Source organism: Ursus arctos, unplaced genomic scaffold (genome assembly GCF_023065955.2).
Source record: "Ursus arctos isolate Adak ecotype North America unplaced genomic scaffold, UrsArc2.0 scaffold_27, whole genome shotgun sequence".
Lineage (NCBI taxonomy): Eukaryota > Metazoa > Chordata > Mammalia > Carnivora > Ursidae > Ursus > Ursus arctos.
The window spans coordinates 6,202,860-6,227,918 of NW_026622952.1; the positions used below are offsets into that span (position 1 = coordinate 6,202,860).

General features: G+C 37.3%; 2 protein-coding genes across 2 annotated transcripts in view; both read right to left on the bottom strand.

Annotated features, from left to right (window-relative positions):
• The window catches only part of LOC125283696 (A disintegrin and metallopeptidase domain 3-like), an 86,695-nt gene extending 72,290 nt beyond the window's left edge, over positions 1-14,405 (bottom strand). Inside the window, exons 1-4 of the mRNA XM_057303369.1 lie at positions 14,283-14,405; positions 13,767-13,849; positions 2,953-3,008; positions 230-308 (exon numbers count right to left, since the gene is read on the bottom strand). Of these exons, the coding sequence (XP_057159352.1) occupies positions 230-308; positions 2,953-3,008; positions 13,767-13,849; positions 14,283-14,340 (276 nt within the window). The 5' untranslated portion in view covers positions 14,341-14,405. The remainder of the gene's footprint in view (positions 1-229; positions 309-2,952; positions 3,009-13,766; positions 13,850-14,282) is intronic.
• Positions 14,406-14,598: 193 nt separating this feature from the next.
• Positions 14,599-25,059, bottom strand: part of LOC113261995 (disintegrin and metalloproteinase domain-containing protein 5-like) — a 118,257-nt gene continuing 107,796 nt past the window's right edge. The window contains exon 13 of the mRNA XM_048220722.1: positions 14,599-14,753. Coding sequence (XP_048076679.1) covers positions 14,599-14,753 — 155 coding nt within the window. The remainder of the gene's footprint in view (positions 14,754-25,059) is intronic.

Consider the following 25,059-nt stretch of genomic DNA (forward strand, 5'->3'; position numbering starts at 1 on the left):
TGCTTCTGGTAGTTTAAACAACCTTTTTGGATAAGAGATTCCGGAGCTCCAAATTTGAAAAGTAGTTGTTCTGTTCAAACTACCTTCATCGTGACTGCCGCATTATATTTGGGCTTCTGATCTGTTTGCCCGATAATTCTGGGTGGTAGAAAGCATCCTTTTGCTTCCTGCCAATGGCACCTTAATGATACAGAAAACGTAAATCTACAGAGCATAAAGGAAAACTTACCTTTATAAATGAAGAATCTGGATACAATGTTCCTGATTTGTTGTATGCATACACCAGGAAATGAGGGTCTAAAAATGACCTAATTCAACCAAAGTAATGACACTTCATTGCAATAGTAACATTAACAAAAACAGAATCATGACATTAAAATTCACTTTCAATTTTACAAACTCAAATATTCAAAAATTAAATGGGCTCATCTCTCCATTATCTCATTTCCTTTTGGGTAGCATATTTTGTGTAAGAAAAAATACTAAGCAGTATAACCGATAGCAGTAGGGACATTAAAATGACATAGATTTACATATACTAGAAACCAGGACTTCCGGATTCCCACAGCAAAGTTTTCTTTTAGATTCAACAATCAATAAATCTCATAGCAAAAATATTTGCTAATTTGTTAACATTTGCTAACAAGTAGCCATAGATTAATAAACAAAAAATATATCCTTTTCCCATTAGTTTTCATGAAATTATACTGTGGTGAGAAAAACCCCAAACTCTCAATGCCTCAAAACAACAATGAATGTTCTTCCCAAGTTTACTGCAGGTTCAGCTCCACACTGCCTTCCTTCTGGAACCTGGGAAAAGACATACCTCCTACCCCTTGGAACATGCCTTTCTTGTAGCAGAAGGAGAAAAGAAATTGTAGAAGCATACAATAGTTCTTAAAGCCTTCATTTAGAAGCAGGAGGCTAGTGCTTTGCTCAAATTTCATAAGCTAAATGAATTCTATAGACAAGTCTCATATACATGGTGCCGAAGTGTAATCTTTTCACAGAGAAGATTGCGATTATTACAGAACAATCTTACACCAGTATTTAGTGCCGGGAGACCAGGCTTTCTCAAGGAATCCAAACACTAAGGGACAGTCCAAGGCCAGAATCAGAGAGGACCTAGAAAGTTCATTCGTCCTGGATCCTCAAAAGTATACTTTTGCTTCTACAAAAAACAACAAAAAGATCTGCCTTGATCAGTGAATTAATAGAAATACCCATGACCACTCACTGGAAAACAACATCCAGTGTAAGGAAAATGAACAACAAAAGGGCAGAAGGCAAAACATAAAAGCAAGTTCCTAACGAAGTTGAATGAAGAATTTGGTTAAAGAAAATAATCATTATTTCAAGAAAAGTTAAAAAAGTTAATAAGCTTTCAGAGCAGATCATTTCAAGTAAAAAGAAGACACTCTGAAACTAAAATGATGACAGATGGAAAATAATAATTCAATAAATGTGTCAGAGAATTTGTTTGCTAAGAACAGAAATAGAGTCCTAGCTAATAAAGACAACACATTTTGCTAATAAGAAACACAGCCAAAAGAAAGATTTAAAAGTAGTTGGAGGAAAAACTACACTATAGAGGGCAGATCCATAAGACCCAATAGGAAACCACAGATTTCCATAAAATTTCTAAGAATGTGTAGTGACTTAAAACCAAAATGAAAAATTTAGGGGTTTATTTAATTGTGAGAACAACTGAATAAATATAAGTTAACACAAAGATGCACTGTAGTATTTTAGCACATCTGCATGCTTTTGAAAATCTAAACTGCTGCTGTCTTCTCAGAAACACAATATCTCTCAAAATTCTAATACCAAATGCGAGTAACAAGGAAGGTTGCTGTGAAATTTACATCAGTTACTACACGCAGATTGCTTAGAAATATGCCTGGCAATTGCTACGTGCTCCATGAATGCCAGTTACTTTGGTGGTTTTTGTTCTTGTCACTATTATCACTATTATTACTATTATTCACACTGCTTGATCCAGAAACCCATTTCTTGGTATTAAGCCCACAAAACAAAATATCTATTACATAAGAATATACGTATAAGGATGTTTATTAAAGGACTCCATAGTGAAAATTCTTGGAAATCACCTCATTTCCTATCAACATGCCATACTACAGACCGTTACCTGTTAAAGAATGAGGAAGATATACACATAGAGGAAGAAAATGAACACCATTATTAAATAAAACCTACTGATTGCAAAACAGTGTTTCCATTTCTCTAAAAACAAACCTTTTTGGTAGGTTTCTACATATTTCATTTAAAAAAGGTGAAATGTGGAATAGAAAATGGTGGCAAGATAGATACAAGGGTATTAATATTGGTTCCCTCACAGAGTAAAAATTGAAGATATTAAAAAACGTTGGTGGGGGGCGCCTGGGTGGCACAGTGGTTAAGCGTCTGCCTTCAGCTCAGGGCGTGATCCCGGCGTTATGGGATCGAGCCCCACGTCAGGCTCCTCTGCTGTGAGCCTGCTTCTTCCTCTCCCACTCTCCCTGCTTGTGTTCCCTCTCTCCCTGGCTGTCTCTATCTCTGTCGAATAAATAAATAAAATCTTTAAAAAAATAAAAAATAAAAAAATAAAAAATGTTGGTGGAATATCAAGGAAATGCTTAAAATCATATAAATGTATAAAATGACATGATGAACAAAATTAATTGTTACAGTTGTGGCTATATTTTGAAGAGTTACATAGACTAATTTTCATTTATCTGGCATACATTAATTTTGCATGATGAAATTAAAATTTGGCTTGAATATTAGATGTAAAACCTCAAGATGAAGACTTGGAATTCTAGTCTGACTTGAATTACAAAGATGTAACATATTAAATATAATAGTCCTGCTCTAGTTTAGGCTCAAGTTTAGGGTAGAGACTGTAAAAATTTCAGAAACTAAAACTGTATGAAAAGAAGAATGGCCACTTACTGTTTTTCAAGATGGAGAGTGTACATTTTCTGGTCAAGTTCGATGGCATAAGTGACCTACAGCAAAGTATTCAAGAAGAACATAATTATTAGAAATTCTGAATTCTTAAAAATCAAAAGCCATAACTTCTTAAAATGTATTTACTCTTTCGTTTAGACATAGATCATAACACATGTCTCAAATAATATAGATATATATAATATAGACATATATAATTGTAATCCTTCAATCTGGGAATGTATGACAGAATTAATCATAATTAAATTTAAATAAAATCAAAGAGTCTCTATCTATTTCAAAACTAAGAGTACTAGTCACAAAATTTCATAACGAAATTTCAATTTAAAATGGTTACATTTAGAAATGTTGAGTAATCTTTGAAGAAACTTGAATTGTATTATCTTTTTTCTACTTCGCAATTTCTAGCCCAAATATATTGAAAAATTAAAAATAAAACACAGGTTCCCTTTTAAGATTAAAGGAAGTGTCCCCTACTCTTCATCTCCCTGTTCCCTTTAGGAATTGCCTCAGCTACAGACGGTCACCTCACACCAAGTCACAACTTTCTGAGACAGCCCACATTTAATGACAAGTTCCCTCACCTCAACTCCAGATACTAATGGGCCATGCTAGCTTCACACTATGTTAAGATGTGACTGAGTCTCTGTCTCCCCCTTCTCACTTCCTCCACTCCCGTTCCACAGGGGCTCATCACAAGAGCATACCCTAAAAAACTGCCTTCCCAGGAATCTTCTCAGAGACTATATCCCCAATAACCCTTATCTGTGACATAATCATAAAACGTACACGTTCTTCGTGGTGTAGCACATGGTCAATGTGGGTACAATTTCTGCATTTGCAAAGAATTTGAATTCCGTCATTGGGTATAATTTTCTGCATAAGTCATTTTATTTATTTTTGGTTGTGTATATATTTTATTCATGATGAATGCATAAGAGTTCTTGCATTTTAAATTTATGTGTTTTTTAAAATAATTTTTATTATGTTATGTTAGTCACCAAACAGTACATCCTTAGTTTTGATGTAGTGTTCCATGATTCATTGTTTGCGTTTAACACCCAGTGCTCCATGCAATATGTGCCCTCCTTAGTACCCATCACTGGCCTATCATAATTCCCCACCCCCCCCCCGAAGCCCAGTTGTTTCCCAGAGTCTATAGTCTCTCGTGGTTCATTCCCCCTTCTGTTTACCCCCCCTTCATTCTTCCCTTCCTTCTCCTACCGATCTCCCTGCTATTCCTTATGTTCCATAAATGAGTGAAACCATATGCTAATTGTCTTTCTTTGCTTGACTTATTTCACTTAGCATAATCTCCTCCAGTCCGTCCATGTTGCTGCAAATGTTGGCTAATCTTTCTTTCTGATGGCTGCGTAATATTCCATTGTATATATGGACCACATCTTCTTTATCCATTCATCTGCTGAAGGTCATCTCATCTCCTTCCACAGTTTAGCTACTATAGACAATGGTGCTATGAACATTGGGGTGCCTATAGCACTTCTCTTCATTATGTCTGTATATTTGCGGTGAATACCCAGTAGTGCAATTGCTGGGTCATAGGGTAGCTCAATTTTTAACTTTTTGAGGGACCTCCACACTGTTTTCCAAAGTGGCTGTACCAAATTGCATTCCCACCAACAGTGTAACATGGTTCCCCTTTCTCCATATCCTCTCCAACATTTGTTGTTTCTTGCCTTGTTCATTTTTGTCATTCTAACTGGCATAAGGTGGTATCTCAGTGTGGTTTTGATTTTAATTTCCCTGATGGCTAATGATTTTGAACATTTTTTCATGTGTCCATTAGCCATTTGCATGTCTTCATTGGAAAAGTGTCTGTTCATATCTTCTGCCTATTTTTGTGAATTGATTATTTGTTTCTCATGTATTGAGTTTTAGAAGTTCTTTGTAGATCTTGGATACCAGTCTTTTATCTGTAGTGTCATTTGCAAATATATTCTCCCATTCCGTGGGCTGCCTCTCAGTTTTTTTGATTGCTTCCTTGGCTGTGCAGAAGGTTTTTATCTTGTTGAAGTCCCGTGAGTTCATTTTTTCTTTTGTTTTTCTTGTCTTTGGAGATGTGTTATGCAAGAAGTTCCTGCAGCCGATGTCAAAGAGGTTATAGCCTATGTTCTCCTCTAGGATTTTGATGGATTGCTGTCTCAATCTAGGTCTTTCATCCATTTGGAGTTTATCTTTGTGTATGGTGTGAGAGAGTGGTCAAGTTTCATTCTTTTGCATATAGCTGTCTAATTTTCCAGTACCATTTATTGAAGAGACTGTCTTTTTTCCACTGGATGCTTTTTCCTGCTTTGTCAAAGATTAGTGGACCATAGAGCCAAGCATCCATATCTGAGGTCTCTATTCTGTTCCATTGGTCTATGTGTCTGTTTTTGTGTCAGTACCATGCTGTCTTGGTGATCACAGCTTTGTAGTATAGCTTGAAATCAGGCAACGTGATGTCCCCAACTTTGTTTTTCCTTTTCAACAATTCATTGGTGATTTGGAGCCTTTTCTGGTTCTACACAAATTTAAGGGATGTTTGTTCCAGTTCTTTGAAAAATGTCATTGGTATTTTGATTGGGATGGCATTGAAAGTGTAGATTGCTTTTAGTAGCATAGACATTTTAACTATGTTAATTCTTCCGAACCATGAGCATGGAATATTTTTCCAACTTTTTGTGTCTTCTTCAATGTCTTTCAAGAGTGATTTGTAGTTTCTAGAGTATAGGTCCTTTACGTCTCTGGTTAAGTTAATTCCAAGATAACATATGATTTTTGGTGTTATTGTAAATGGAATGGATTCCCTAATTTCTCTTTCTTCAGTCTCATTGTTCATGTATAGAAATGCAACTGATTTCTGAGCATTGATTTTGTATCCTGCCACATTACTGAATTGCTCAATAAGTTCTAGTAGTTTGGGGGTGGATTCTTTTGGGTTTTCCATATACAGTATCATGTCATCTGTGAAGAGAGACAGTTTGACTTCTTCTTTGACAATTTGGATACCTTTTATTCCTTTTTGTTGTCTGATTGCTGTTGCAAGGACTTCTAGTACTATGTTGATAATAATGGGTATCCTTGTCATGTCCTGATATTAAGGGAAAGGTTTTCAGCTTTTCCCCATTGAGAGTGATATTCGCTTTAGGCTTTTCATAGATGGTTTTTATGAACTTGAGGAATGTAGCTTCTATCCCTACAGTCTGAAGGGTTTTAATCAGGAAAGGATGCTGTATTTTGTCAAAAGCTTTTTCTGCATCAATTGAGAGGATCATATGGTTCTTGATGCTTTTCTAATTGATGTGATCTATCACACTGATCGATTTGCGAATGTTGAACCACCCTTGTGTCCCAGGGATGAATCCCACTTGGTCATGATGGATAATCCTTTTAATGTACTGTTGAGTCCTATTAGCTAGGATCTTGTTGAGAATTTTGGCGTCCATATTCATCAGGTATATTGGTCTGTAATTTTCTTTTTTGATGGGGCCTTTACCTGGTTTGGGGATCAAGATAATACTGGCCTCATAGGATGAGTTTGGTAGTTTTCCTTCTGTTTCTATTTTTTGAAACAGCCTCAGGAGAATAGGTATTATTTCTTCCTTGAATATTTGGTAGTATTCCCAGGGGAACCCATCAGACCCTGAACTCTTGTTTTTGGGGAGATTTTTGATCTCTGCTTCAATCTCTTTATAATTAATTGGTCTGCTTAAATAATCAACTTCTTCCTGTTTCAGACATGATAGTTTATAAGTTTCCAGGAAGGCATTCATTTCTTCCAGGTTGCTTAATGTATTGGCATATAGTTGTTGATAAAAGTTTCTAATGATCCTTCCTATTTCATTGGTGTTGGTTGTGATATATCCACTTTCATTCATAATTTTATTAATTTGGGTCCTTTCTCTGGTCTTTTGAATAAGTCTGGCCAGTGGCTTATTGATCTTATTTACTCTTTCAAAGAACAAGCTTCTAGTTTTGTTCATCTGATCTGTGCTCCTGGTTTCTAACTCATTGATCTCTGTTCTAATCTTTTCTTTTTTTAAAAGATTTTATTTATTTATTTGTCAGAGAGAGAGAGCACACAAGCAGGGGGAGTGGCAGAGGCAGAGGGAGAAGCAGGCTCCCCATTGAGCAGGGAGTCTGATGTGGGACTTGATCCCACGACCCTGGGATCATGACCTGAGCCAACGGCAGAAGCTCAACCACCTGAGCCAGTCAGGCGTCCCTCTGCTCTAATCTTAGTCAACTGACTTCTCGTGCATGGGTTAGGCCTGTTCTTCTGTTCCAGCACCACCTTCTTGAGGTGAGAATATAAGAACTGCATTTTAGATTTTTCTATTCTTTTGTATGAGGCTTGGATGACCATGTATTTTCCCCTTAGGAATGCCTTTGCAGTGTCCCAAAGGTTTTGAACTGATGTGTTTTCATTCTCAATGGTTTCCATAAATTGCTTAAGCTCTTCTTTAATTCCCTGGTTTACCCAATCATTCTCAAGTAGGATGGTTCTTACTTTCCAAGTGTTTGAGTTTCTTCCAAATTTTTCCTTGTGATTGAGTTCCAGTTTCAAAGTATTGTGGTCTGAAAATATGCAGAGAATAATGTTAGCCTTTTGGTATCGGTGGAGACCTGTTTTGTAACCCAGAATATGGTCTATTCTGGAGAAAGTTCCATGTGCGTAGTGTTCTGTATATATCTATGAGGTCCCTCTGGTCCAGTATGTCATTCAAAGCTCTTGTTTCTTTGTTGCTTTTCTGCTTAGGTGATCTGTCTATTGCTGGGAGAGGAGTGTTGAGATCTGCTACTATTATTTTATTATTATCTATATGTCTCTTTTTTTTTGGTTAAGAGTTGGCTTGTGTATCTAGCAGCTCCCCTGTTGGGGGCATATATATTTATAATTGTCATATCCACTTGTTGGATACATCCTTTAAGAATAATATAGTGTCCTTCTGTATCTCTAGTCTTTAGTTTAAAATCTAATCCATCTGATATGAGAATTGCTACCCCAGCTTTCTTTTGAGGTCCATTGGCATGAAAAATGGTTCTCCATCCCTTCACAGTCTGGATATATCTTTAGGTTCAAAATGGGTCTCTTGTAGACAGCAAATGGATGGGTCATGTTTTTTTATCCCATCTGCAACCCTGTGGCATTTTATGGGAGCATTTAGGCCATTCGCATGGAAAGTGACTATTGAGAGATATGATTTTAATGATGTCATGTTGCCTGTGAAGTTTTTGTTTCTATAGATTGTAAATTTCTGTTGTGTATTACTCTTGGGGTCTTTTTACTTTTATAGAACCCCCCCCTTAATATTTCCTGTAGGGCTGGCTTGGTAGTCACATATTCTTTCAGTTTCTGCCAGTCTTGGAAGGTCCTTGTCTCTCCATCCATTCTGAATGACAGCCTTGCTGGATAAAGGATCCTTGGCTGCATGTTCTTCTCAGTTAGAGCTCTGAATATGCCTTGCTAACCTTTCCTGGATTTCTAGGTCTCTGTAGACAGGTCTGACATTATTCTGATATTTTTCCCTCTGTAGGTTAGGATTCTCTTCCCCCTGGTCTCTTTCAAGATTGTATCCTTGGATTAAATATTTGTGAATTACACTATTATGTGACGTGGTGTAGGTCTGTTGTCATTGATCTGGGGAGGGGTCCTCTCTTCCTCTTGGACATGAATGCTTGTTTCCTTTGCCAAGGTAGGGAAGGTCTCAACTACAATTTGTTCAAATATCTCTTCTAGACCTCTCTCTTTCTCCACCCCCTTGGGGATGCCGATGATTCTAACATTGGAATGTTTCATTGAGTCAATAATCTCCCATCTACATTCTTGAGATTGGATTTTTTTAGCCAAGTTTCCATTTTTTCCTTCTTTTCTATCATCCCATCTTCCAATTCACTAATTCGTTCTTCTGCCTCATTTACCCTGGCCCTCAGAGCATCCATTTTAGACTGCATTTCATTCATAGCATTTTTAATTTCCTCCAGATTCACTCTCATTTCTGCCCTTAGAGATTCTACATTCTCATTAATATTTTTGTTAATATTTTTTTCAAGCCTACACATCATCTTGGCCATTGTTACTCAACTCCATTTCTGACAATTTGGTTATATCCATATCCATCAGTTCTGTGGCAGAGACCCCAGTCTCTGTCTCCTTTCTTTGCTGAAGATTCCTCCTCCTCGTCATTCTAATAAGGAGAGGTTGTGGGGATGCACAGACCTCAAATTATTGACCAGGACCCAGGCACTGTGCACTTGTTGTATAGGGACCTTAAGGATGTGGGCTTCTTGATTTTTCAGCCTGCCATCTGGGGGAGGGGCCTGCCACACTGATACTCAGGCCACCCTGTTTGTGTAAAGTCTCCCTGCCCCCTGCGAGGGGGGATGGGGATGCGCACACTGTGAGCCAGTATTTCTAGGCTTTTGTTCTCTGGCAGCATCCCCTTGCAGTTTTCTGTGACTCTTCTGAGAGTCAGAGCCACAGTGGCCATATCCTAGCCTCTGTTTCAGAACAGAAAGATCACAGTCCACTCTCCACTGAGCTCTCCTGGCCATTTTAACTCTTTTCTGTTGGTGCTGCTAAAGACCTCATAGCATCCTGGGTTGTGCTCCCCATAGCCACTCTCCCAGTCCTCCCTACCAGGGCCCATCCATCTCTGTCCTTTGTGATTCTAACACTGCCAGCTGTCCCCGGATCCCCACGTGTGCTCCCAAGCTCCCTGTTTTAGTGTGGTTCTCGTGCACTCCAGAGCTCCGGTTTTCAGTTTGGTCGTGTGTGCGCTCCCAAGCTCCCGGTATCAGTCTAGTTCGAGTGTGCACTCCAGAGCTCCGGTTCTCAGTTTGGATGCGTGTGCGATCCCAGGCTCACGGTTTTGGTCTAGTTTCAGTGCGTGCTCCGGCACTCCGGTTGTCAGTCTAGTGGTGTGTGTGTTCCCAGGCTCCTGGTCTCAGTCTGCTCTCTCGTGGGTGCATGCCAGTCCGCCAGTCCGGCCTGCTCCCCAGTGCAGGTGGCTACTGCTTCCAGCACCCGAGCGTGGGGGCTCCCTCCCCCTTCTATTTATCTTCCAATACCTGTGCACAGGTTCACGGCTCCCCGCTTTGTACCTCAATACTCAGCACTGGAGATGTTCATTTATAGAGATCAAGATGTATCTTCCTATGTCTAGGGCTGATTTCATGGGTGTTCAGGATGATCTGGTAGATATCCAGCTCAATTCAGGGGACCAGCTGTAAAAAGAGGTCCTCGACTCCTCCACCATCTTTTTCCGACCTCCTAAATTTATCTGCATAAGTCATTTTAATCCTTCTCATGTTCAGCCTTCTGTAAGTTTACAGCTATTGAAGAAAGTGTGTTGGGGCATATGGGTGGTGCAGTTAGTTAAGCATCTGACTCTTGATGTCAGCTCAGGTCATGATCTAAGCTCCCTGAGCCTGGAGGTGTGAAATGGAGCCCCATGTCCAGCTCTCCGCTCAGTGCAGTCTGCTTAAGACTCTCTCTCCCTCTGCCCCTTCCCCTTCTCTAAAATAAATAAATAAATCTATAAAAAAGAAAAAACAGATGTGTCAACATCTCCCTAAATTATTGATATTATTTCTTTCTCCTTTTAATCTGTAGTTTTCTTCATTACATATTTTGTTTGGGTGTAAACAGGAGTAAAATTAACAAAATTGCAAACAATTATAAAGTATGCCTCTATGTCATCTTCAGAATATGACTTGAATTTGGGGTTGTAATTCTTCTATTTCATCCATTATCATTTAATATACATTATGACTTAGGATTTCTTCTTCAACCCATGAATAATGTAGAAGTGTATTTTTAAATTTCCATATACATTTTTAGAACTTTTAAAGATTTAACTTAATTGAATCGATACCAGATACTGTATTGGTAATATTTGATTTTTAACGATTTTTTTCCTTTTGTCAATTTTGTTGAATAATATGCATATTCCTGAGAAGAATGTGCATCATTACTGTAGAGATAAAGTTGAATTGTAGTTGGATCAGAAAAACACTATCTTTACCTCTGGGGTTTGCCTAGAACTCTGGACGTTTCTCACTTTCAGCTAAGACAAAGGCAGTGAGATTTGTAAGGTACTTTTTCAGGTTCAAGTACTCTCTTGGCCAAGGTTAACTTCTTTAGTGTTTCCCTACCTAGGCTGACAAGGCTGGCTTGGCTACTGAGAGTCACTGAAAGCTTTTTAAGGAGCTCTCTAAAAGCCAAAATTTCCCCCATAAGTCTCGCTACTTCAAGCCAGGGACTCAGCATGTTCCAGAAGCAGAGTTTGGGTTCATAGGAATGTTTCTTGAATTCCTGATATTTGCCTGAATTCTCTTTCTCTTGCTGTATCATATGCTTTGCCATTACATAAAAGCCTCACGATGATACCCTATAGAGTCTAGTGAGCCCTAACGAACAGCAGAGAGGAAAAAACAATATATTCAGGGTGATGGGTTCAATTCTATATAAAGCCATCAATAAAATATTTTATTGTTCAAATTGTCTTTATGAATCTTTTTATGATTTAAAAACCAACATTTGAGAAAAGATCTATGAAAATGGATTTGAAAAATTTTAAGATCTATGAACATAGATTTGAAAATTTCTCCCTCTACTGCAATCAGTTCTTACATATGCTGAGAGCATTTTTAAATACATACAAATTTAGAATTTTTATATGTTCCTAGTGAACTAAATATTTTATTAAGTAATGATGCTTATCTCTCACAATGGTGTACTGGTGTGTGTACTAAATGTGGATTTTTTTCTGTTTTTCTCATGGATACTTGTGTTTGCTTTTGGTTAGCATTTTCCCAGTAGTTGTCATACTCCTCTTAACATTTTAAACTCTCTGGATATTTATTTTCGGTGTAATAGCTTTTACGAACACATAATCACCAGATTTTTTTGGTGCCATAAAGGGAGACAGTCGAACAGACCACTCAGTCTATAAAACCTGCCCCACTGTCTAACAATTTTCCAGTTAGTAATTCAATGCTCCTCCTAGATTTGGCCACTGAGGTTCCAATACTTGGATTCCTAGCAGATGCCTCTGTGTCTTTACATCAACCTTCTTTCTTGAAATCAAATTGTCCTAACCAAAACTTCTAATTCATATAAAAAGAAACAAAATCAGTAAGAAATTAACAAGAGAAACAAACTGAGGGCCTCAGAGGGGAGAGAGTTGGGGGAATGGGATAGACCGGTGATGGGTAGTAAGGAGGGCACGTATTGCATGGAGCACTGGGTGTTATACACAACTAATGAATCATCGAACTTTACATCAAAAACCTGTGATGTACTGTATGGTGACTAACATAAAATAATAAAAAAATATTATTATAATTATAATTAAAAAAAAGAAATTAACAAGAAAGAAAAGATTCAAATAGGCAATATACATCAAGGCATGTTATCTTAAGACTTAATTAAAAAATGCCAGTTAAAAGTGAAGCATTCATTTTCATGTTCATGTTAAAAGAAATGAGAACTAAGCCTGGAAAGCCCTCAAGTAGGTAAGTGTCATTATTTTTTGTTAATGGGAGTCAACTAACACAACTTTTATGAGACATTTTGCAATATTTATCATTTTTTTTTAATGACTTGCCCATCGATCCTATGGAAATGACTATCCAAGAAGGCTTATAAAACTACATATTTGGGTGCCTGGGTGGCTCAGTCAGTTAAGCGGTTAAGCACCTGCCTTCCACTCAGGTGATGATCCCAGGGTCTTGGGATCCAACCCTGCATCTTCTGGCTCCTTGCTGAGCGGGGAGTCTGCTTATCCCCCTCCCTCTGCCCCTCGGTCTGTTGCCTCTGCCTCTCCCTCCGCTCATGCTCATGCTCTCTCTCTCTCGAATAAATAAATATTTTTAAAAACTACATTTTTAAATTTGACAAAGAATGATGTTACATCCATATAATGAGATGATCATGCAGTTATGAAAAATAATGACAAAGCTGTATTTATGATCATCAAAGTAAATTCTAACTTTATAAATAAATTAAAAGTCAATGAGCACACTCATATATTATTATTAAAAATATATGTGCAGGAGTGTGCACGTCTCTAAAAATTAATTCAGTTCAAATTTACTACCTTTAGAAACCAAGGCAGACATTCACTTCTTAACAACTCTGTGTGCTCTCTAGATTTAATTTTACAATGTATGTGCTTTACTTTTTAATCAGATTATATATGCAAATATAGGCATGAAGAAATTCTTTATATAGTCATTTTAAAAATCATGTTACAAGGTAAATATTACTGTGACCTCATATACATGGAATAAATATTTAAATGCACATATTTTCTAGAGAAAAAGTCCGGTAATCTGTATCTATTATTTTGTGTGACAGGAATTTGGGGTACGTTTTTCTGAGTTGGTTTTTAAAAAGTTTCATAGTGTTTATTAGGAAATGAAAAGAAAAATCAAACACTTTCATTGAGACAAAATGACTCTTTAACACAGTAATTAGAACAAAAAATTTCAAAGGAATATGCATGAATTGATTTGGGTCATGTAGTCCAATAAAAATAAAGTATTCATTTTAAAAAAGGGATTTCCACAGGATGCCTGGGTGGCTCAATTGGTTAAGCACCTGAATCTTGATTTCAGCTCAGGTCACAATTTCCCGTCGAGATGGAGCCCCCCATCAACCTCGGCCCTCAGTGGGGAGCATGCTTAAGATTCTCACTTTTCCTCTGCCTCTGTCCCTCCCCCTTAACTCGCACACTCTGTCACAAAAATAAGTATAAAAGCACAAATTAAAAAACGGATTTCTTAATTACATGCGTTTCTGAAACTTCACCGTCGCTGCTGTTTGTCCCAATCTTCCGCGGCACTGTAATTTGTAGAAGTGATGTTTCAGGATCTACAGCAAGGAAAACATGTGTGAGCATTCCCCAGTGCCTGGCAGCGTCCTTATTCTTCACTTGTCCTCTCACATCACGTCACTCTTCCAACTTAACCACTTTGGAGCATGACCCTCCACCATCCAGAGCCTTTTGGGACATGTTGACCTCAGCCCCAGCAGGCGAAGAAGTGCTGCTCTGGAGGCCCCACCTCCCAGAAGATGTGCGCCCTCTCTTCCAAGTGCAGGGTCAGGCAAGTGAGGGGCAACTGTCCCAGTCCCGCTCTGAGCCCTCCAAGCAGCAGGCCCAGGAGGATCTGACTCTAGGCGGGCTCTGACAAGACGCTGGGCTCTCCCCAACCAGACCCGGGGTTCTGGAGCGAGGTTCTGGGGCCCGCCACGCCCAGAGGCTCTGGGACAAGTGGCCCTCTATGGAGCAGGGTCCTTCACTCACGAGGGCCCGCGGAGGTCAGCCGGCTTAGGCCTGAGAGGATCAGCAGGAGAGACAGCATTGTGGGGCCTGCCGGCCTTGCCACGGTGGTGGCTGTTGGCTGCCCAACCGCGGCGGCTCGCGCGGGACCTGCTATCCCGGCCAGTGGGGCGGGTGTCTGCGCTGGCAGCCAGGAGGCGGGGGAGGGGGTGTGGCTGCTCCACCCACCCCGCCCCCTCTGCGGACCCCGCGCGCAGCCGCAGTCTCCAGCACCCACCCACCGCCCACTGCGCGCTTGAAGCACAGGCTTACCTGTCCTGGTGCACTCGTGGGTTTGGGCTTAATTTTCCAAAACGCGGACGTTGGAAACTAGTTCAGGAATGATGTAAGGGTCATAAAGTGCATTTTCTTCTCTGGAAATGGGCCATTTGCTGGTGAAGCGCTTGGCAATGTTAGTAGTCCAGGTCATAGTTTTCTGGCACAATGGCTGAATTACTGTAGTGAAGGAAAACAGAAAATGGAAGTTCGCAGTGTGTTTGGTAACATACAGTTGCCTATTTTAACCATATCTACTGCTGGATTTCTAATTTAAGCCGCAGGTCAAAACACATACACATACGTGCAGACACATGAAGAGTAAAAAAAGTGGTATCTAAGGTCTTCATTGGTAGATAACTTTGTTTCTTAGAAAACTCTCTGGTTATCTTTGTGTATGGTGTGAGGGAGTGGTCAAATTTCATTCTTTTGCTTGTAGCTGTCCAATTTTCCCAGCACCATTTATTGAAGAGACTGTCTTTTTTCCACTGGATGTTTTTTCCTGCTTTATCAAAGATTAGTTGCCCAAAGAGCCAAGGGTCCATTTCCGGGTTCTCTATTCTGTTCCATTGGTCTATGTGTTTGTTTTTTTGCCAGTACCATGCTGTCTTTGTGATCAACTCTAAATGGATAAAGACCTCGATGTGAGACAGGAATCCATCAAAATCCTAGAGGAGAGCATAGGCAGCAACCTCTAAGACATCGGCCACAGCAACCTTTCTCAAGACACATCTCCAAAGGCAAGAGAAACAAAAGAGAAAATGAACTTGTGGGACTTCATCAAGATCAAAAGCTTCTGCACAGCCAAGGAAACAGTCAAAAAAACTAAGAGGCAGCCCACGGAATGGGACAATATATTTGCAAATGACACTACAGATAAAAGACTGGTATCCAAGATCTACAAAGAACTTCTCAAACTCAATTCATGAGAAACAAATAATCAAATCAAAAAAATGGGCAGAAGATATGAACAGACACTTTTCCAATGATGACATACAAATGGCTAACAGACACACGAAAAAATGTTCAAAATCATTAGCCATCAGGGAAATTCAAATCAAAACCACTTTGAGATACCACCTTATGCTAGTTAGAATGGCAAAAATGGACAAGGCAAGAAACAACAATTGTTGGAGAGGATGTGGAGAAAGGGGATCCCTCCTACATTGTTGGTGGGAATGCAAGTTGGTACAGCCACTCTGGAAAACAGTGTGGAGGTCCCTTAAAAAGTTAAAAATTGAGTTACCCTATGATCCAGCAATTGCACTACTGAGTATTTACCCCAAAGATACAGACGTAGTGAAGAGAAGGGCCATATGCACCTCAATGTTCATAGCAGCATTGTCCACAATAGCTAAATTGTGGAAGGAACCGAGATGCTCTTCAACAGATGATTGGATGAAGAAGCTGTGGTCCATATATACAATGGAATATTACTCAGCTATCAAAAAGAATGGTTTCTCAACATTTGCTGCAACATGGACGGCATTGGAGGAGATAGTGCTAAGTGAAATAAGTCAAGCAGAGAAAGACAATTATCATATGATTTCTCTCATCTATGGAACATAAGAACTAGGAAGATCGGTAGGAGAAGAAAGGTGTAAAGAAAGGGTGGGTAATCAGAAAGGGGAATGAGGCATGAGAGACTAATGACTCTGAGAACCAAACTGCGGGCTTCAGGGGGGGTTGGGGGAATGGGATAGGCTGGTGATGGGTAGTAAGGAGGGCACATATTGCATGGTGCACTGGGTGTTATACGCAACTAATGAATCATCGAACTTCACATTAAAAAATAAATAAATAAAATAAAATATATGAACATGTAACAGTGAAAAAAAAAAGAAAACTCTCTGATTAAGGAAACTCATTGAAAAGCTAAATATGGAATGGGTGTGTATATGTGTTTTACTGTCTCAGTATGGTTTTGGACTTAAAGTATCAGGCCAAAAAAAGAAAAGAAAAAGAAAGAAAAGAAATCACAACTATGAAATGATCCTGTAAGAACAACTGTATTTTCCCATTATTGATTTACTCCATTGTGTATAACTTGGCTTCTTAGGAAAATCTGGCTAGTAAAAGGTTAAATGTAAACTTTTTCCCCTATCAGTATGGCAAAGGGAATAACTAGGAAAGAGCAGTCATTTTTTTGGATAAATATGCAAGTTGTGACTTGCATAATTTCAGTTTGCAAGGACTTTTTTGCTGGATAATTCTTGAGTACTCCTTCCTGGGAACACTTCTGCTTACCTTCCTTACATACAATATTTATGTGCAAAATCAAATGATTGTTTTCTCAATTTGTAAAAGGAAAACAAGAGTAAATGGAGAAGGCTAGCCTTTTAAAAATATATATATTCCTTTTTAATGATTTTTTCAAATCTAATTTTAGTGTCTATTTATCAAGAAAATATTGGTACAGGTAATAAATGATAACAGAAGGAATTTAACTTAAAAATAGCCAATTCTGCATATTTCACCGAAGTATTTATAGCCTAATCAATTAGTTTGGCTGTGATCCATGTTGTATACTGCAGTTAATTTATTTGAATACTGCCATGTACCTTAAAGTTAGTATTTTTATCTTTTTTGCCAAATTATATGAAAATTGATGGGATTAACATATAAAAATTATGTTACTCTTAAACTTTCTTCCTGGTTGTCTATAACCTGATCAAACTTTTGAAGTCTTATATATATGTTATTGAAGGGATAAGTATTAAAAGATTGTTCCTAGTTCTACTAAAAATCTCCGTGTTCAGTCAAGTAACCAAAAGGGGAAATACATATTTATTACTTAAATTCATTACTGTATTTGCACCGTTGGTATTGAATGCCCTTTTTTTTCTTTTTTTTGCTGGACATCATAATTTACAGGCATTCTCAACATTTGAATTTAATTCAACAAGTATTTTTTACATGCATAGTAGAAGCATGAAACCAAACAGATATCAAAATATGTGTGACAACATCCTTGTCTCTTTCTTGGTTTGCCTCCCCCACCCCCTGCTCATTTGTTTTGTTTCTTAAATTCCACATATGGGTGAAATCATATGGTATTTCTCTTCCTCAGACTGACTTATGTCACCTAGCATTATACTCTCTACCTCCATCCATGTCATTGCAAATGACAAGATTTCATTCTTTTTTACGGCTGAGTAATATTCCATTGTATATATAGACTATTTCTTCTTTATCTATTCATCAGTCAATGGACACGAGCTGTTTCCATAGTTTGGCTATTGTAAATAATGCTGCTATAACATTAAGGTGCATGAATTCCTTTGAATTCGTATTTTTGTATTCTTTGGGTAAATACCTAGTATGTAATTGCTGGATCATGAGGTACTTCTATTTTTAACTTTTTGAGGAACCTCCATACTGTTTCCCACAGTGGCTGCACCAGTTTGCAATCCCACCAGCAGTGCAAGAAGGTTTACTTTCTCCGCACCCTTGCACCACTTTCTTCACAACCTTGTGTAGGAAACACCTATTGTTTCTTGTACTGTTGATTTTTGCCGTTCTGACTGGTGTGAGGCACTCTCTCATTGTAGTTTGGCTTTGCATTTCCCTAATGATCTCTGATGTTGAGCATCTTCTCATGTGTCTGTTGGCCATCTGTATGTCTTCTTTGGAAAAATGTCTATTCATGTCTTCTGCCCATTTTTTAATTGAATCCTTCATTTTTGGGGTCTTGAGTTGTATAATTTACATATTTGGATACTAATCCTTTATCAGCTGTGTCGTTAGCAAATATCTTCTCCCATTCCATAGGTTGCCTTTTAGTTTTGTTGGTTGTTTCTTTCACTGTGCAGAAGCTTTTTATTTTGATGTAGTCCCTTTAGTTTATTTTTGTTTTTGTTTCCCTTGCCTCAGGAAACATATCTAGAAAGATGTTGCTATGCCCAATGTCAAAGAAGTGACTGTCTGTGTTCTTCTCTAGGATTTTAATGGTTTCCTGTCTCTCATTTAGGTCCTTAGTCCATTTTGAATTTATTTTTGTGTGTGGTATAAGAAAGTAGTCCCGTTTCATTCTTTTGCATGTTGCTGTCCTGTTTTCCCAATAGCATTTGTTGAAGAGGCTGTCTTTTTCCACTAGATGTTCTTTCTTGCTTGGTTGAAGATGAATTGACCATATAGTTGTGGTTTAATTTCTCGGTTTTCTATTCTGTCATTGATCTATGTGTCTATTTCTGTGCAAGTACCACACCCTCTTGATGACTACAGATTTGTGATATAACTTGAAGTCCAGAATTGTGATACCTCCAGTTTTGTTTTTCTTTTTCAGTATTGCTTTGGCTATTCGGGGGCTTTTGTAGTTCCATATAAATTTCAGGATTGTTTGTTCTAGCTCTGTGAAAAATGCTGTTTGTATTGCAATAAACGTGTAGGTTGCTTTGGGTAATATAGACATTTTAATAATATTTGTTCTTTCAGTCCATGAACAAGGAATGTCTTCCCATTCCTTTGTGACATTTTCAATTTCTTTCATCAGTGTTTTATAGTTTTAAGAGTATAGGTCTTTCACCTCTTTGGTTAGGTTTATTCTTAGTTATCTTATGGTTCTTGGTCCAATTGTGAGTGGAACTAATTCTTTATTTTCTTTTTCTGCTTCTTCATTATTGATGTATAGAAATGCAACCAATTTCTGTATGTTGATTTTGTATTTTACAACTTTACGGAATTTGTTTATCAGTTCTAGCAATTTTTGATGCATTCTTTAGGATTCTCTACATATAGTATCATGTCATCTGGGAATAGTGAAAGCTTTACTTCTTCCCTACTGACTTGGATGCCTTTATTTCTTTTTGATTTTTGATTGCTGAGGCCAGGACTTCCAGTTCTATGTTAAAGAATAGTGGTGAGAGAGGACATTCTTGTCTTGTTCCTGACTATAGAGGAAAAGCTCTCGGTTTTTTAATATCTCATTAAGGATAATATTAGCTGTGGGTTTTTCATAGAGGGCCTTTATTGTGTTGAGGTATGTTCCCTCTAAACCTACTTTGTTGAGGATTTTTTCATGCATGGATATTGTACTGTGTCAAATGCTTTTTCTGTATGTATTGAGAGGATCATATGGTTTTTGGTCTTTCTTTTATTAATGTGGTATTTCACATTAATTGATTTGTGAATATTAAACCACCCTTACAGCCCAGGAATAAGTCCTACTCAATCATGGTGAATGATTTTTTTAACGTATTGTTTTTGCATCCATTTTCATCAGGGGTCTTGGCATGTAGTTCTCTTTTTTAGTGGAGTCTTCGTCTGGTTTAGGAATCAGGGCATTCTGCTAGCCTCATAATAGGAAGTGGGAAGTTTTCTTTCCTCTTCTATTTTTTGGAATTGTTTGAGAAGAATAGACATCAACTCTCCTTTAAATTTGTGGTGGAATTCCCCTGTGAATCTGTCTGGCCCTAGACTTATTTGTTGGGAGATTTTCAATTAGTGATTCAATTTTTTTGCTAGTTATTGGTCTGTTCAAGTTTTCTATCTCTTCCTTTTTCATTTTTGTTAGTTGATATGTTTCTAGGAATTCATCCATTTCCTCCAGGTTGTCCAATTTGTTGACATATAGTTTTTCATAATATTCTCTTGTAATTGGGGGCACCTGGGTGGCTCAGTCTGTTAAGTGTCTGACTCTTGGTTTTAGCTCAGGTCATGATCTCAGGGTAGTGAGATTGAGCACCTTGTCAGGTTCTGTGTTCAGGATGGAGTCTGCTTGAGATTCTTTCCCTCTCTCTCTACCCATTCCCCAGCTCATACACTCTCTCTCTCCAAAATAAAGAACTAAAACTCTTTTAAAAAATATTCTCTTATCTTTGTATTTCTGTGGGGTTGTTTGTTATTTCTCTTCTCTCATTTGTGATTTTATATATTTGGGGTCTTTCTCCTTTCTTTTTTTTAAAGATTTTATTTGTTGGAGAGAGAGAGAGAGAGAGAGAGAGAGAGAGAACACAGGGTGAAGAGGGGCAGAGGAGAGGGAAAAAGTCCCAAGCAGACTCCACACTGAGTGTGGAGCCCAATGCAGGGCTTACTCTTGCTCCTGAGATCATGACCTGAGCTAAAACCAAGAGTCAGATGCTTAACTGCCTGAGTCACCCAGGCACCCATCTTTTCTTTTTGATAAGCCTGGTAAGGGGTATATCAATTGTATTAATTTTTTTCCAAAGACCACCTTCATGTTTCATTGAACTGTTCTATTGTTTTCTTTAGTTTCTATATCATTTTTTTCTGTTCTAATTACTATTTTCTTCCTTCTGCTGGCTTTAGGCTAGCTCCTTTAAGTGTAAGGCTAGGTTGTTAATTTGAGATTTTTCTTGCCTTTTGAGGTAAGCCTGTATTGCTATCCTTCTTAGGACCATTTTGCTGCATCTCAAGGTTTTGGACAATGGTGTTTTCATTTTCATTTGTTTCCATGTATTTTTGTTGTTGTTGTTCATTGTTTAGTAGTATGTTGTTTAACCTCCATGTATTTGTAGTCTTTCCAAATTTTTTCTTTGGTTGGCTACTAGTTTCATACCATTGTAGTCAGAAAAGGTGCATGGTATGACTCCAATCTTTTTGCATTTGTTGAGACCTGTTTCATGACTTAATATGTGATGTGTTGTGGAGAATGTTCCATGTGCACTTGAAAAGAATGTATATTCTTCTGTTTTAGGGTGGAATGTTCTGAATATATCTGTTAAGTCCATTTTTCCAGTGTGTAATTTAAAGCCATTGTTTAGGGGTGCCTGGGTAGCGCTGTCGTTATGCGTCTGCCTTCGGCTCAGGGCGTGATCCTGGCGTTGCGGGATCGAGTCCCACATCGGGCTCCTCGGCTGGGAGCCTGCTTCTTCCTCTCCCTCTCCCCTGCTGTGTTCCCTCTCTCGCTGGCTGTCTCTCTGTCACATAAATAAATAAAATCTTTAAAAAATAAATAAATAAATAAAAAATAAAGCCACTGTTTATTTTCTGCTTAGATGATCTGTCCATTGATGTAAGTGGGGTGTTAAAGTCCCCTACTGTTATTGTGCTATATTCAATGAGTTCCTTTATGTTTGTTTAGTTGTTTTATATATTTGGGTGTGCTCCCATGTTGGGGGCACAAATATTTACAATTGTTATATCTTCATGTTGGATTATCTGCTTTATGATTATATAGTGCCCTTCTTTGTCTCTTGTTACTGTGTTTGTTTTAAAGTCTGATATAAGTATTGTTACTCCAGCTTTGTTTTGACATCAATTTGTGTGAGAAATGTTTCTCCATCCTCTTACTTTCAATCTTTAGGTCAAAAATGAATCTCTTGTAGATAGCATATGGATGTGTCTTGTTTTTTAATCCATCCTAACACCCTATATCTTCTGATTGGAGAGTTTAGTCTGTTTACATTCAAAGTAACTATTAATAGATAGGTATTTGTTGCCATTTCATTCTTGTTTTGTCATTATTTCTGGAGATTTTCTTGTCTTTGTCACTTTGGTCTCTCCTTTTCACTGAAAGACTTACCTATAATATTTCTTGTAGGATTGGTTTAGAGAAAGTTGTTGAAACAGACCACTACAAGAAATCATCAAAGTACTGGGGAAGAAAGCAAGAGAGTAAAAAGGAAACAAAGGATATATCTTTTTTGTCTTTTCTATTTGTGTGTGTGTGTGTTCTGTTTAATTTCTTTCATTAATGTCTTATGGTTTTCAGAGTATAGGTCTTTTACCTCCTAGGTTAAATGCGTTCCAGGGTATTTTATTCTAATGATACCATTGCAATGGAATTGTTTTCTTACTTTCTCATTCTGATAGTAAGTAGAAGAAGATCTGTACGTGTGTGTGTGTGTGTGTGTGTGTATGTTTATCCTCCTATTGAGATCTTCCACAAAATAAAACTTTTAAATTTGGATGAAATATAATTTATTATTTTTGTATGTGTTGCGTTTATAGTGTTAGGTAAGGAGATCTTCACAACGCTCTTTATCCCAAAGGTTTTCTCCTTTTTATTTCCCTTAATTTTGGACATTTCCCCCTCAAAATCTGTTCAAACTAACAAGTTCAGAAAGGTTGCAATAATAAGAGATCAACACACAAACTTAATTGCATTTCTACTACCAACAACTGTGTGAAAATAGATATTAAAATGAATTTCAGTTTATAATTTCTAGGAAAATTAATATACTCTTTGGCATCTATATGCAGAAAATTTAAATAAATCAAAGAAAACTAAATAAATGGAAAGATGTGTTCATGAGTTGGAACATTTAACATAGTAAAGAGGTAAATTTTGACATGATTCTTATTAAAATTGCAGCAACTGTTTGTATAGACATGGACAAGCTAATTATAAAATGTACGTGAAAATGCCAAGGATCAAAAATAGTCAAAACAATCTTGAAAAAGATGAGTAAAGTCAACATTGTACTTGATATTGTCCTCCTACATAACTACAGTTATCAAGACAGTATAATACTGGCTGGGGGATAGCTACTAGAACAGTTGAATGGAGTAGAGATCTTAGAAATAAATCTACATGAATATGCCCAACTGGTTTTTAACAAAGTTTCTAAAGCAATTGAATGGAAAAAAATTATAGCCTTTTAAATAAATGGTGCCACTGCAATTAAACATCCAAAGGCAAAAGAATGAACCTGGACTGATATCTCATACATTATACAAAATTAGATAAAATTTGACCCAAGGGTTAAGTGAAAAATGTAAAACTAGAAAACTTTTGAAGAAAAAGTTAGGAGAAGATATTTGTGATCTAGGGCTGGTCAAAAAGTTTTTAGTTTTAACACCAAAACCACACACATAAGAGGGAAAATAGATTTGACTTTATTAAATTTTAAAATACACACTTTGTGAGAAACCCTGTTGAGAGGACTAAAAAAATTAAAATTCAGACTGGGAGAAAAGAGTTTCAGACTGAATATCTGACATAGGACACTTATCTAGAGTATAAAAAAACCTCAAAAAAGTCAACAAAAAAATCAAAAATGAAATAAAAAATATTGCAAGACAAATGAAAAGGGAACTACAATGTTTCAAAACTGATGGATGCAGCAAAAGCAGTTGCAAGGGGGAAGTTCATAGCAATAAATGCCTACCTCAAGAAACAAGAAAAATATCGAGTAAACAACCTAACTTAACACATAAAGAAAATAAAGTACAAATTAAGCCCAAAGTTGGTAGAAGGAAGTAAGTTATAAAGATTAGAATAGAAAAAAAATGATGTAGAGACTAAAAAGGGAGTAGAAAAGATCAACGAATGCAAGAGCTGGTTCTTTGAAAAGAGTTTACAGACAAAGCTTTTGCAAGACTTACCAAGAAAAATAGAGATGACTCAAATAAATAAAATCATAAAGCAAAGAGGAGAGGTTCAAACTGGTATCACGATAATACAAAGGATCATAAGAGACTACAATAAACAATTATATGCCAAAAATTGAACAACGTAGAAGAAATGGATAAGTTCCTAGAAGCTACAAACTTCCAAGACTGAATCATGAAGAAACAGAAAATCTGAATGCACCAAATACTACTAAGGAGATTGAATCAGTATTAAAATCTTCCCAGCAAAGGTCCAGGACAGATGGCTTTTCTGATGAGTTCTACTAATCATTCAAAGAACAATTAAAAACTATATTTCTCAAACTCTTCCAAAAAATAGAAGGGGACAAAACATTTCCAAATGCATTTTATGAGACCCACATTATCCTAATAACAAAATCAGATAAGAACACCCCAAGAAAATAAAATTATAGGTCAATATCCTGGATATAGATGCAAAAACCCTCAACAAAATATTATCAAACCAAATTCAACAATACATTAAAAGGATCATACACTATGATCAAGTGGAATTTATTCCAGGGATGTAAGGGTGTTCGACATCCACAAATCAATCAATGCCATACACCACATTAACAAAATGAATAATAAAAATCATATGACCATCTCAATAGAGGCAGAAAAAACACTTGACAAAATTCAAAAGCCATTTTATATAAAAACTCAACAAAGTGGGTATAGAGAGAACATACCTCAACATAATAAAGGCCATATATGACAAGCCCACACCTAACATCATACCTATAAGTGAAAAGTTGAAAACTTTTCCTCTGAGATCAGAAATCAGATAAGGATGCCCATTCTTGCCAATTATATCCAACCTGGTACTGGAATTCCTAACCAGAGAAATTAGGCAAGGAAAAGAAATAGAAAGCATAAAAATCAGAAAGGAAGAAGTAAAATTGTTTCTGTTTACAGATAATATGATCTTATATACAGAAAACCTCAAAGATTCAAAAAAAAAAAAAAACCTGGCAGAACTAATAAGCATATGCATCCAAGTTGTAGGATACAAAATCAACATACAAAAACCAGCTGTGTTTTTACATACAATCAACAATCAAAAAAGGAAAATAAGAAAAAAATCTCATTTACAATGGCATCAAAAAGAATGAAATACTTAGGAATAAGCTTAAGCAATAAGGTGACAGACTTGCACACTTAAACTAGA